Source organism: Phoca vitulina, unplaced genomic scaffold (assembly GCF_004348235.1).
Source record: "Phoca vitulina isolate PV1807 unplaced genomic scaffold, GSC_HSeal_1.0 scaffold115, whole genome shotgun sequence".
In the NCBI taxonomy this organism is placed as follows: domain Eukaryota; kingdom Metazoa; phylum Chordata; class Mammalia; order Carnivora; family Phocidae; genus Phoca; species Phoca vitulina.
The window spans coordinates 987,970-1,001,917 of NW_022589818.1; the positions used below are offsets into that span (position 1 = coordinate 987,970).

Sequence of the window (13,948 nt, forward strand, 5' to 3'; positions counted from 1 at the left end):
AGGAACACCCGTTTCTTCTGTGCCCTAACATAACAAATGTTTATTCTTTTTGTATATTTCTAGTTATTTCTGAGTCTTGTTGTAGGGCTATAACTTCTCATACTGAGGATTATTATGTGTGTTTCTGTTGTGTTGTACTTGGTCCCGCACATTCCCGTTTTACACGTATGTACCGTTCTGTCCTGAGGCGTCAGAGGTAGAGTCACTCCCTAGTCGCTGGGAATTAGGGTCATCTTCTTTCACCATCAGTGCCTTTGTGTACCTAGTTTTACAAGAGTGTTATTTTCATGAGGTGCACTAGTGGGATTACTGAGATAAATTATGTGTTCAGTTTTCTGGCTTTTGCTGCATTTTGGCAGATTTAAGTCTTTTTGGAAGGGAGGAAAGAACTTGGCTTTCTGGAGAGACTAGGTGGGATGTGTCAGCTATGGGAAATGAGCTGTGCAACACACTCGGGAGAAAAAGAAGTTATTTAAAAACTTTATTGGAACAGATTCTTAGGGTGCTGAAAATTTTCATCAGTGATAGGAGTTCAGAGTGGGGAATAAGTGTCTGAAGTATTTTTTTCCTAGATGAGGCCGATGACGATGACGATCCAGAATATAACTTCCTGGAAGACCTTGATGAACCCGACACAGAGGATTTCCGCACTGACCGGGCCGTGAGGATCACCAGTGAGTCTGTTTACTAGGAGTCCTGCTCTTCACTGCTCCGCAGCTGCCTTTGTTTACTTTGTAACAGATTTTGGAGGGTGGAGTTTGCAGCCCATTCAAGTTGAGACATTTAAGCTTGTACCCATTTATTTCTGTAACTCTTTAAATTTACGTATGTATTTAGGAAGCCTGTGAGTCATTCACTTACACATCCCACAGTTCTGCCCTGAGTCCAGTATCTGGTGGGGGTCGTACCTACGATACCAAAATAAATAAGGCGTGGCCTGCACCCCGTAGGACCTCAGCTCAAGTAGGGGATACAAACACGCAAAGTTACAATACAAAGTGATAGGTGCTATAATGGCTTGTATGTAAGGTTCCCAGTGGCCTAAAAGAGGGTGTAGTCTCCTAGTGGATGGTGCACAGTAGGGTGGGTGGGCTGGGGAAGGACTCACATGATGAGATGTTTTATCTCAGCTTTGAAGGAGGAATAAGAAATTTTGGGGGGCACCTGGGTGGCTCAGTTGTTACGCGTCTGCCTTCGGCTCGGGTCATGATCCCAGGGTCCTGGGATCGAGCCCCGCATCGGGCTCCCTGCTCAGCGGGGAGCCTGCTTCTCCCTCTCCCTCTCCCCCTGCTTGTGTTCCCTCTTTCACTGTCTCTCTGTCAAATAAATAAATAAAATCTTAAAAAAAAAAAAAAAAAAAAATTTTGGGTGAGGGGCACCTGGCTGGCTCAGTGGTAGACTGTGTGACTCTTGATCTTGGGGTTGTGAGTTCGAGCCCCACGTTGGGTGTAGAGACTACTTAAAAATAAAATCTTTGAAAAAGAAAGAAATTCTGGGTAAATGAAGACGGGTGGATATTGCAAATAGGTAGAAGAGTTCCCACCGACCACGGACGTGTGGAGGAACAGTACTGCGCTTGGAAAATGGTGAGTTGCTTGGTTATGGAGTTGTGAGTGTGCGGTGGTAGAAAAGGTAAGCAGTGTTCAGATCCTGGAGAATCGTGAATTTGGGTTTTGATCTGTCAAAAGGAGAGCTTAGAGATTTTGACAGGAAATCAGTAGGAACTGATGTGGATTTTAGAAATACTACTTTGATTTAACACCAAGTTAATGTATTAATTTGATGGGTAAAGAGAGCAAGATTGGAGGCCTGGAAAACAGTTCAGTGACTTGACTTGCTCGAGTTATTTGTTTAGAGAATTACTTCATTGGCTCTGTTGCCAAAGATAGAAAACATATATTTCAGAAAGTATTGATTTTTTATTTTTTAAAGATTTTATTTATCCATCTGAGACAGAGAGCACGTGCATGAGCAGGGGAGAGGGGCAGAGGGAGAGGGACAAGCAGAGCAGGGAACCTGATGCAGGACTCGATCCCAGGACCCTGAGATCGTGACCTGAGCTGAAGGCAGATGCTTGACGACTGAGCCACCAGGTGCCCCAGAAAGTATTGATTCTTATTGAGTGTGTGTGTGACCCTGGCCTGGACTAGTATACACAACATGGTGAAGGTGGGATGTTGGCTCTTGACCGGGTTATGGAGAAAGCTTTATGAGCATCCAGACACACTTATTATTACCTACCTAAATAATGCAGCTATCTGTGCAGAGAGAATTATGGAAACATCCTTTAGGACTTTCGTTCCAGTTTGTTGCTTTATTTCCTCTTTGATCTTGTTTTTGGGATTAGAATGCCATTTCCTTTGTGAAGATCTTCCCTTATTTGCTATGTTAGGACAATTAAGGTTAGAGTAATCAAAGTGTAGGATGAAAAGGCTTGAGGTGTGGACTGTGGAGGGTCTAGGAAAGTATGAGAAAAACCAAGGAAGTCTAGTCAGAAACCAAGGGAAGATTCTTTGAAGGAGCATCTGGTCACCGATGCTGGTAATCAAGGGTCTCTACTGGAAGCGGGAGGTAGATTTCGTTTGGGCTTGGCTCCTGGCCTCGCGTAGAGAGTGCACTTGCCTTCCTTGTCTGTCTGTCTGTCTCTTTCTCCATGTTACAGATCGTTTCTCAGGAAGACCCTCCCCAGTTAGCATGGTTCTTGCTTTGCACTCCACACCAGTTGATGTGCTCCTTCTAGTGCTTGCCTCTCTCCCGGTTGCTCGGGCCCTGTCCGTCTTCTCCTCTGGCCTGTGAGCTTCTTGGGGAGTTGGTGCTGTTTGCGGTCCTAGGCCTGGATTTGGCCAAATAGTGACCTTTTCTGGGGTGCCTGAATGAAGGGCCATCCTTTCTTGTCATAGGGTTCTGTGATCATACGTAAAAACTGGGATGGAATTCCAGTTTTGTTCCTACCCCTTGTCCTCTTGTGTCTGATGTTACCATATTATCCCTATGAGAGGACTTTTCCTTACGTGGATGACAAAAATTTAAAAATAAAAATAGGCATAGAAACTCAGAGTTTGGAAGGCTTCCTGTGGCCATGTATTTTCCTCCCACTTGAGTTTGTCTGCAGCTTCTCTGTGTCTGGGTGACCCCCAGTGCTCATCAGTCCTGAAGACGGCATGTCCCCATCTTGAGCACCTCCTCAACCAACATTTTCCTTACTGAACCTCCGTATACCTGTTACATTCCTGTTTGTCCTTTGTTGCTAGAAAATGTAATTTACTCCCAAGCTTGCATAGTAAAAGATGTTCCTTTTCCTACGTCTTTTCTTTGCCGTGCCAAATATACTAAGTTTCTTCAGTTCTCCAAATGCAGTAGTCCCCAGACCTCTCGTTATCCCAGCCACCGTTCTCTGGATTCTGGCCTTTATTTTTTTACTTAAATTTTTTTAAGTAGGCTCCATGCCCAGTGTGGAACCCAGTGTAGGGCTTGAATTCACGACCCTGAGATCAAGACTTGAGCTGATATCAAGAGTCGGTCACCTAACCTACTGAGCCACCCAGGAGCCCCTGGCCTTTATTTTTTTTATAAGCTTTTCTCCCCTTATATTTTTTAATGGAACTTCTAAAATTCATAGAAAAGTTGAAAGCATTGTACACTGAACACCCACATACCCACCACCTAGTTTCTGTAAGTAACTTTCAATATATTTGCTTTGTCATGCAGCTGTTCATCCATCTCTGTCCATATGTGAATCTGTGTGGGTTTTTCTCATGCATTTCAGAGTGGGTTGTAGATAGCAGCATACTTCACTCCTAAACATTTTAGCCTAAGCATATCATTCATTCAGGCTCAGTATTTATCTACAATTTCTCTTTTTAGGTAAATTTATGCACAATGTATTGCACACATTTTTTTTTTTTAAAGATTTTATTTATTTATTTGAGAGAGTGAGAATGAGAGAGAGAGAGATCATGAGGGGGGGAGGGCCAGAGGGAGAAGCAGACTCCCCGCCGAGCAGGGAGTCCGATGCGGGACTCGATCCCGGGACCCCAGGATCATGACCTGAGCCGAAGGCGGTCGCTTAACCAACTGAGCCACCCAGGCGCCCCTATTGCACACATTTTTAGTGTACCATTCAGTGAATTCGTGCTTCCACCTGTGTAACCAAACCCCTATGGGAATATGGAACTGTCACTCCAGAAAGCTCCCTCAGGCCCCTTCTGAATCATTCCCCTCACCATCCTCCCTGAGGCAACCGCTGTTCTGGTTTTTTTTTTCTGTAACAGATTAGATTTGCCTGTGTTAGAACTTCATGTAAATGGAATCATAAAGTGTGTGCTCTCTTGTATAAAGCTTCTTTCAGCATGAAGTTTTTGAGATTCATCTGTATTGACACGTATCACTACTTTTTCCTCTTTTATTGCTGAGTGGGATTCCATTGTATAAACATACCAGTTTATCTTTTTTAAATCTATTCCCAGGTCTTGATGGAAACCTGGGTTTTTCTACTTTTTGCCTATCTTGAATGAAGCTGCTCTGAACTTTCTTGTGCAAACCTTTCCTGGACAAATGTTTCATTTCTCTTGGGTCAGCTGTCCAGGACAGGAATCACTGGTCAGAGGGGAGATGTATGCTTAGTTTTACAAGAAATTGCCAGATTTTTTCCAAAGTGGATTTCTATTTTACCTTCTCATCAGAATTTCATTTGCTCCACATCTTCACCAGCATTTCGATTTTTAGCTTTTTAATGCCCTCGTAGGAAGGGCTTTTGCAGAAAAGATCACAGATACGTCTGGATCCTCTGGACGTGGTCTGAGACTCTACGCTGGTTCTGTGACAGGCTTGCTTTCATGGATACTTGTGCTGTTTTGGAGTAGCTGTGTCAGATTGAACTTGAGGTCAGCCAAAACATTCAGATCTTTTTCAGATTTTTTTGAGCCATTTCATGTTTTTATGTACTTGAGAAACTGATTTTTAGAATTCCTAAATGTAAGACTTTAAACTTGTCCCATTAAGTTTCATCCAATTAATTTGAGAAAACATGGAATTTTGAATCTGTCATCAGTTGGTCTAGCAATCCCTTTCAACTTTATATGATTTACAGATTTGGTAAGTGTGTTTTCTGGGTCTTCTAGGTCATTGATGGAGTTGCTTTGTAGTTCGGGTACAAAGACAGGGCCCTGGAGACTTCTCTCGTGACTCCGTTCAGTAGGCTAGGCCGGTAAACTATGAATTATCCTTATTGTGAAATCATCTGGCTCACATTTCCTGCATGTCTCCCCATTGGAACTTTACCTTCTAGAGAGTGAGACTGTTAGTTTTTTCTTTCTGTTTTTTGTTTTGTTTTGTTTTGTTTTAGAAAAGGGGGTTGCTGGTAAAGGGGGCAGAGGGAGAGGAGAGAGAGAATCTTAAGCAGACTCCATGCCTGGTGCAAAGCCCAATGTGGGGCTCGATCTCACGACCCTGAGATCATGACCCAAGCCAAAATCAAGAGTCAGATACTTAACCGACTGAGCCACCCAGGTGCCCTGTGAGACTGAGAGCTCTGCCATGTGCCCCCCAGCATCTAGAACAGGGCTTGAGGCATAGTTGGGAGTCAGTAAATGTGTTTGAATGAACAGATGACAGGTAGATGTGAGGGTTTTGTCAGATGTCTTGCTGGAAACAAGACACGGTGTCTCTGTGCAATTCCCGCCTGTGGGAACTGAGACCGACCTGGACCAACATGCCGTTTGGCTTCTTTTCAGAGAAGGAGGTGAATGAGCTGATGGAGGAACTGTTTGAAACTGTGAGTAACGACGCGAAGTCGGGGCTCGGGACGCTGGGCAGCTCCTCCAGCGTGCTCTGTCCTCTGCTCCCAAGCCCATCCCTCCACAAGGCTGGTGTGGCCAAGCCACTTCACCTTTCAACCCCCTTGGGAGTGGGTGTTGTGGGAGGGGAATTTGGCTCACTGATACATTTTGATTGTCCATATGTAGGTTATTCTTAGTAAAATGTTCCTTGTAAACTTTGGATGGCCTCCCCAACCATCATTCCGTGCATCCGTAAAGATTGCAAATTAGTTTTTGGATTATTCTGGGCACAGATAGTTACCTTTCTCATAAACTTGTCTCTTGGAAGATATTTCTGATCATTCTGAGCTATCTGTGCTGTCTGTACCATTGCAAGTGGCTGATTGAGAGACTTTGTTCCTGGCATAATAGCCGTGTGCGGGACTGCGGGCGCCCTGAAGTGAGAAAGGTCTTGAGGGAGCTCTTTCTGGGTGCCAGCATTGTTGGCGCCCTGTAGACTGTGCTCTTCGCTTTCCCTTCTCACTGCTGGGGGGCTTCCACACACCCCTTCCCCAGGATCACCCTCCTTCCCCTGTGCCCTCAGTTCCAAGATGAGATGGGACTCTCCAACGTGGAAGATGATGGCCCAGAGGAGGAGGATCGCGTGGCTGAACCCCGGCCTAGCTTCAACACCCCTCAAGCCCTGCGGTAGGCTAGCCAAGGACGCCGAGGTGCCAAATGGAGGGAACGTGTGTGTCCAGACACTCCCGTTGACAGTTCCCCGTCGCTCAGTGCCCGTGGTCGCTGGTGGAGGGTCTCCGGGGATGAGTCTCCTCGTCGTGGGGCAGTGCAGCGGCAGACCAGGCTGCGTCTGTTTGGGAAGGGAGAGAAAGCAGTAGCTGGTGTCCGTAGCAGCTTCTCCAGATGAGTGGTGCTGGAGAGGTGTGAGGACTCTGGGGCCAGCCACAGAGACCACCCCTTTCATAAGAGCCTGTGTGTCCCTTTGTTCTCCTTCTTGGCCATTAGCATCGGGTAGATGTTAGCGAAAGTTTGTCGGTCACCTTGGTGATGACTGAGCGGCCGTGAAGCATCTTTGGTCTGAGGGAGAAGTACCGCCCTCTGCACACGAAGCTGGCACTTCTGTTCTCCACCCACAGAGTGGAGGCTTTAAGTTTTGTGGGATAGGTTTGTGTAATTCATGTATATTTTAATGAACTGTTACCCATTCTGAGCAGCAGCATACGTGCGTGGTGAGGTGACCGGCTAGCTAGCAGTCAGGGGGTGGAGCAGAGCAAAGCTGAGAGACCTGCAGCCTCCGTTAGTCCTGTGTTTTCACAGCCTGACCTAACCGGAGAGCTTGGGAGCCACCTGAAAGCCAGGCCTTCAGGGAACGTGCAATTTAGTAGAAAAGACAAGATACCCTACCATTGCATAATAGCCGGGAATATAGTTCATGGTCCATTATAATAAACACCATAATGTAACCACAACAGAATTTCGGGATCCCCCACCCCCATTTTATTTTGTTTTGGCTTTATTGAAGTATAATTGACAAGTTGTAAGACATCGAAAGTGATTTGGTGCAGGTAAGCATTGTGAACGGGTCCCCACCTCGAGTTAGTTAGTAACACTGTGGCCTTGCATACTTACTTTTTGGGGGGAAACATTTTCAGGATTTCTGAGTCTTTATTTGACCCACTTACTGCAAGCCATAGTTCATAGTTCATCTGATCTATAAACATATTTCGGTTCCACTAATAATCTCTGTGTATGAATTCTTTACATTTGGGGTTTATAGAACTGCTTTAAAGTCCTGGTTGAAGATGAGCTGTCTCTGGCACTCGCTCGGTTCATCTGCCCGGGCTGCAGCTGCTTCCCATTCAGCTAAAATTGCAAACCTGGTTTAGTCTTTGACTAAGATACGGGGAAAGTGAGCCATCTGTGTCCCTCTTGCCAACCAGCTAAGTAATATTTCATAAAACCAGGGGCAGGCTATTTGTGCTTTGTCTACCTTTTCCATGTGTTTTTCTCTTGTCCTGCTAGGAGCACAGATAATGGAGAGTTTTCTGTTCTCAGTAAACATTGTACAGAGGACTGTCCTTGTCTTTAGGTTTTTACCCTGTGCCTGCCTGCCCACACTCACAGTAAATACTGCAAAAGGACACAGAGTCTTTATCTGTAGAGGCTATAGAAAAGTTACCATTTAACCGTCGTTACAGTATAGAGGATTTCATGAAATAGGATATCCTGCTGGCCATACCTGCTTGAGCTGGTCTCATCGTGATTGCACAGGGTATCAGCTCACCCTTAATCCCTTGAGTGTCCCGCTCTGCCCCAGGACTAGGCTGTGAGCTGGCTACGTGGATGCTTGCTTTGGCGCCAGCCAGTCTCTCTCTGGAGGCAGGGGTGGGCGGGCGGGTTAGACAGCTGAGAGGAGGGATGTGGGGGAGCTGCCAGAGGATGTATTCACGGTGGGAGCCAGCTTCTCACTGGCCTTCCCAGCTGTCCTGTGTTTCAGTGTATCCGCTTCTTGCTTCCTACTAGGTCTTTGACCTCTTAAGAAAGGAAGGCAGGGCAGCCTAAGTGGATGGGAGTGGCAGGAGGGCAGAAACTGGACCTGGGGTGGGGTCATGAGTGGATTAGGGAACAAATGCTGGACTTGGAGAAGATTCTGTATCACCTTTGGGTTCCAGGGTAATGTGGTGTCAGTAGGACCCGAGGATGATGAGTTCTTCCCGTTGGCTCTTTGACTACTTTGTTATCCAGGCATTTCTCTGCTCCTAGAGTTTTGTTTAGTTTCTCCTTCATTTGTGTATTACTCCTAAGACTGGTTGTAGAAGAATGGGGGGGACAGCGCAATTCAGAACGATCTCATTTGGATTTATGCGAACAACTTAGGGAAAGATGTGGATAGGCTAGGAGTTTGTTGGCTAGAGTGGGATGTGGGGATTAGCAGAAGATGGAGGTGTCCAGACTCTTAGCCCACGTCAGGAGGGGTCAGATGCGTTGCTCGCCTGGGGAGGTGTCCAGATCCGGCCGTCTCCCCGCCGGCCGTCTCCCCGCCGGCCGTCTCCCCACGCCGTCCCCCTACCGGCCGTCTCCCCTACCGGCCGTCTCCCCTACCGGCCGTCTCCCCTACCGGCCGTCTCCCCACCGGCCGTCTCCCCTACCGGCCGTCTCCCCTACCGGCCGTCTCCCCACCGGCCGTCTCCCCACCGGCCGTCTCCCCTACCGGCCGTCTCCCCACCGGCCGTCTCCCCACCGGCCGTCTCCCCTACCGGCCGTCTCCCCACCGGCCGTCTCCCCGCCGCGCACAGGTTTGAGGAGCCGCTGGCCAACTTGCTGAATGAGCAGCACCGCACAGTGAAGGAGCAGCTTGAGCACCTGAAGATGAAGAAGTCCTCGGGCAGACAGCAGCAGGAGGTGGAGAGGGTGAAGCCCCAGGCCGAGAAGGTTCCTCAGACGCTCACTCTAGACCCGGCACAGCGGAGCCGCCTCCAGCAGCAGGTGCAGCAGGTGAGCCTCGTCCCGGGCCGGACTGGAGGCCAAGGGCTAGCAGTGGTCTGGACACCACAGCCCGGTACCTTGAGGCCACTGAACTCACAGGGCCACAGGATCTTCACATCACTGAGGGCGTTGAAAGGGCATCATGTGGGTATCCTTACGGGCAGGCAAGAATGCAGATGCACGTAACGACCCTCATACTCCAAGGTTACACATTTCAGTCTTCCGTGAACCATTCTGAATTTAACAGCCTCACTTGCTGAAGTTCTAATTTCAGTCCCTCTGGTTTGAGGTTAAACTTCCTCTGGTTCTGTCATTTTGCTCAAGGGGAACAGATCTGAGAAATTCACACCAAGATATGGTGCCAATCTCGTAGTCTCTTTGGAAAGCAAAACGTGTGGTAACGTTGCAGACATCTTGCTAAGGTCTTCTGGGTTCCGGAAATGACAACACCGTAACGTGTCACCGTGTTATTTTCTTTCCCTTCCCAGCATGTTCAGCTCTTGACGCAAATTCACCTTCTCGCCTCCTCCAACCCCAACCTCAACTCAGAGGCCAGTACCACCAGGATATTTCTTGTAAGGTTCCAAGTATCCTTCACTCTAAAGATGTTGGTATCCGTTAGCTTGGGGGGTCACTTCTCCTAGATGGTCACCCAACACCAGCTGCATTTACTCTCTGTCCTGGGTGTCCTGGCTGCCATCCCTACGGCTTCCTACCTATGCTGAGAGAGCATCAGCCTCTGACCCCATGCAGGACCAGAGTGCAGCCAGTTTCCTTAAGACATTTCTCTGACTTTTCTGTTGGGTCGTCTTCCTCATCTTTTTTTTTTTTTTAGAGATTTTATTTATTTATTTATTTACTTATTTACTTATTTATTTGTGTGAGAGAGAGAGAGCACAAGTAGGGAGAGCGGCAGGCAGAGGGAGAAGCAGACTCCCCGCTGAGCAGGGAGCCTGATGCGGGGCTCGATCCTAGGACCCCAAGATCATGACCTGAGCCGAAGGCAGATGCTTCACTGACTGAGCCCCCCAGGAGCTCCTCCTCTTCCTCATCTTTAGACCCACCCTGACTTCTTGGGTTTTTGGTACTTCTGTTCTTTTTATTGAATTCATTATCCATTCATTAGGCTCAACATTAGTATTTTATGTATACAATTAATCTCGGTCATGACATTTTTAAGTATTTTGGAGGAAGGGCTTTTAATTTTGAAATTTTCTAGGTGTTATTAAGAGAAACCGAAAGACAAAAAATTTTAATTGTTCTTACTTTTGAGAACCTTTATTCTGACTGGGGAGCTAGACCATCCATCCAGAAGGCTGAGGAATAAAACAAGAACAGATGAGTGTATCATAAACACAATCTTTAAATATCTGAGGACTCAGCAAAAGAGTAGTCTTAATGGAGTCATGTTAATTATGGAGGACTTTATGATGATTTTTATCTGTTTCTGTCCTCTAGCAGGAAGGACAGATTTTCCCTCGGAGGCTAGTGAGGGCTGCTGGTATTAAGTTTCTGGGGCTGAGGTCTCCTTTGTGCTCTGTCTCCCCAGAAAGAGCTGGGCACCTTCGCTCAGAGCTCTGTTGCGCTCCACCAGTCCATTCCCGGCTTTCAGACCTTGTTCCAGCCCTGCAACCTGCTGGGGGCAATGCAGCTCGTTGAAGACTTCAACACGCACGTCAGCATCGACTGGAGTCCTCGCAAAACTGTCAAGAAGACTGGTAGGGGACCCATGTCCGCTTCTGCTTTTTGCTTGCATTGAGTTATCTTGAACCTCCCTTCCCAGGAGACAGGACAGGGGACATCTATAATGTCGTCCTTGGTACCCACTGTCTACGTTCCAGGTCATGATAGTGTTTGGGCTTCTGTGAGGGCTGGGCGATGGACAGGACGGGGCGGGGGGCAGGGCTGGGTTGTGGTCCTCGGCAGATGTGAGGGCGGGAAGCAGCGGGAGCAAGGTCATTGGGGTCTGGGGAAGATGAAAGGCCAGTGGTTGAAGTTGGTTCGTGGTCAGGTTTTTATTCTCTGCTTCGTTAAGATACTTTTATTTCCCTTCATGATTGCAGTGGTATCTCCATTTTGAATGAAATGTTGATTTGGGAGTTAGGTACAAATTAGAGATGTACATTTGCCATGTTCAGTATTTTAAAGATTTGTGCAGGTTTGCTTTCTGCCATGCATTTTTTAGTAATTTTTGAGAACACATTTGCTATTCCCTTAAACTGAGTAATTGCTTCTGATTAGTTTCATGGTTTAGCAGATGAGTTGTGGTTTGAAATCCCTCTTAGCATTAGATTGAATTATAGTTGAATTCAGGTGCATTATGTTACAGACACCGATCTCAAACGACTTTCTTAGCTCTCTGATGGTAATGAAAACCTAACATCATGGCCTGGTAATAGATTACACATACAGTGTCCCGTGTTTTTCTTCTGGGGATACAAAAATACCATTTTTGGAAGGAGAACTATGGATATAGTGGTGCTTTCCATGTCTGGAAAGGCAGACGTGCCTGGAACGAGAGGCTTAGGCAGCAAGGCAGAAATGAGTGAGACTGAAGTGCCTTGTTCCTTTTATGGTTTTTGTTCCCAACCCCAGGAGGAATCTGGGAGGACTTGCTGGAAGTTAAGTAAGAATCAAATCAGATAAAATCTGGAATACCAGATTGGTGAGGGAGATGAAAGGAGTTGGCATCTTACCCTGGAAGAAAGGTCCCTCCCTTGCAAGGCCTTTGGGGGCGGGGGGAGGCGGCGGCAGCGTTTGGGTGTGCGCTGTGTGCCCCGGGTGGCTCGCCCGTTACGAGTGTCTGTGCCGCTGAGGGGACAGCGAGCGTGTCTGCGTTTGGTGGCACCGAGGATGCTGGGAACTTCTGCGGGAGGGGAGGTGGGGACACCCCCAGGTAGGGGCAGCTCTAGCTAAATGCAGGCTTGCATTCAGAAGCTTTTGTTCTGGGATTTCATTTACCACAGAATTGTTTCCTCACAGCAGACGAATTTCCCTGTTTGCCAAAACAAGTGGCTTGGATCCTGGCCACAAGCAAGGTTTTCATGTACCCGGAGCTACTTCCGGTGTGTTCTCTGAAGGCGAAGAACCCCCAGGATAAGATTTTCTTCACCAAGGCCGAGGACAAGTAAGGGTTTGCCGCGGGGAGCAGAGGCCCCGAGGGCGCCGGGGAGAAGGCCTGGCTCTTCTCTTGAGGAGCTGGGGGCAGGCAGGCGCGCGTTAGCCGGCTCGGATGCGGGGGGCCGGAAGCCGAGCCCGGGTGCTGGGCGCAGCTCTGCGGCGGGTTTGCTCGAGCCCGGACACTGCTCTTTTTGGGGAACAATGTGCACTCTTTGGAAACATTTTAACTTGTTTTCTGTTTTTTATTTATTGTAAAAACCAATCTCATAGTACTTTTAGAGGCAATTTTTCGAAGGAAAAAAATTTTTATCCATCATCCTAACCACCCCATGACAATGATTTTTTTTTTTTTTTAAGTAACCTCTGCGCCCAACATGGGGCTCGAACTCACGGCCCCAAGATTGAGAATCAGATGGTCTACTGACTGAGCCAGCGAGGCGTCCCCAATGATTTTTCATATAATTATTGGCAATTTAAGTATAATTTTGTTTTGCCTTTTTTGACCTAACACCTTGAAGTTGTTTTTCTGTGCTCTCTGCTGGAGCACTGGCCTTCCTGTAGGTTCCGCGTGCTGTCTACGCCGGTGATCTTCCATGGGCCCTGGGACAGCCCTTTTATCTGCCACTGTCTCATTTTTTCTCCTCTCCTGTTTTGCTGTTAGTGGGGCTTCGGCAAGGATCTTTGCATATAGAGCTTTTGGAAGTCTTTTGAGTTTATCCCTTTGGGTAAATTCTCAAGCGTGAGATTATTTGGTAAAGTCAGGAACATTTTCATGGCTCTTGATGGTATTGGCCCACTGCCATCAGCGAATTGCGGTAGATAGGTAACCGCAATCAGATGGCTTATGTCGGGAGGCAGTATTGGTCCTGATTTAATACGTCTCACACCGTGCCAATTATTCATTTCATATTTAGCCCCATTCTCCTTCCTTTGAATTTCGTTTGTACTATTAGTGTGAAGCACGTCACGATCTGACATTTTTTAGTGATTCATGCCCATTTTTCCTCTTCCCACTTGACTGGGAACCCCTGGTTGCGTCTCCGTCATTGTACTTACTCGCCGTGAGTAAACACCTGCAGATCTCTGTGGGGCAGCCATTGGCTTGCACAAGAATGAGGTGGGGTGTACCCTGTGGGCTGCTCTGGGGAGAGGGCGTTCTGCAGAACAGAATAAGGCGAGATTTAGGTCATGGCTCCTTTCTCAGTTTGTTGGCTTTAGGGCTAAAGCACTTTGAAGGGACCAAGTTTCCTAAGCTGCTGATCAGCAAGTACCTCCTCACCTGCAAGACCGCCCACCAGCTGACAGTGAGGATCAAGAACCTCAACATGAACAGAGCGCCTGATAACATCATCAAAGTAAGTGCTTCCTGTGAACTCCCCGGGGTCTCCCTCGGGCTCAGCCTCACAGCAGAGGGCCCTGGTTCCTCCCACCAGAGCTGGGTCAGTCCCCCTCTGGCTTTTCCAGGGACATTGACTCTTGTTCTCCTCTGGAGTGTCATCTTCTTCCTCTGTTACGGGTATTTCTCCTAAAAATAAAATTACTCCAACTTTTTTTTTTTTTTTTTT

The 13,948-nt window shown here is 47.5% G+C and overlaps 1 protein-coding gene across 1 annotated transcript in view; it reads left to right on the forward strand.

Moving 5' to 3' along the window:
* Nucleotides 1–13,948, forward strand: part of LOC116628136 (GON-4-like protein) — a 64,947-nt gene that overhangs the window by 37,852 nt on the left and 13,147 nt on the right. The window contains 8 exon segments of the mRNA XM_032398255.1: nt 573–674; nt 5,733–5,773; nt 6,361–6,464; nt 9,074–9,272; nt 9,752–9,838; nt 10,813–10,981; nt 12,246–12,390; nt 13,588–13,738. Of these exon segments, the coding sequence (XP_032254146.1) occupies nt 573–674; nt 5,733–5,773; nt 6,361–6,464; nt 9,074–9,272; nt 9,752–9,838; nt 10,813–10,981; nt 12,246–12,390; nt 13,588–13,738 (998 nt within the window).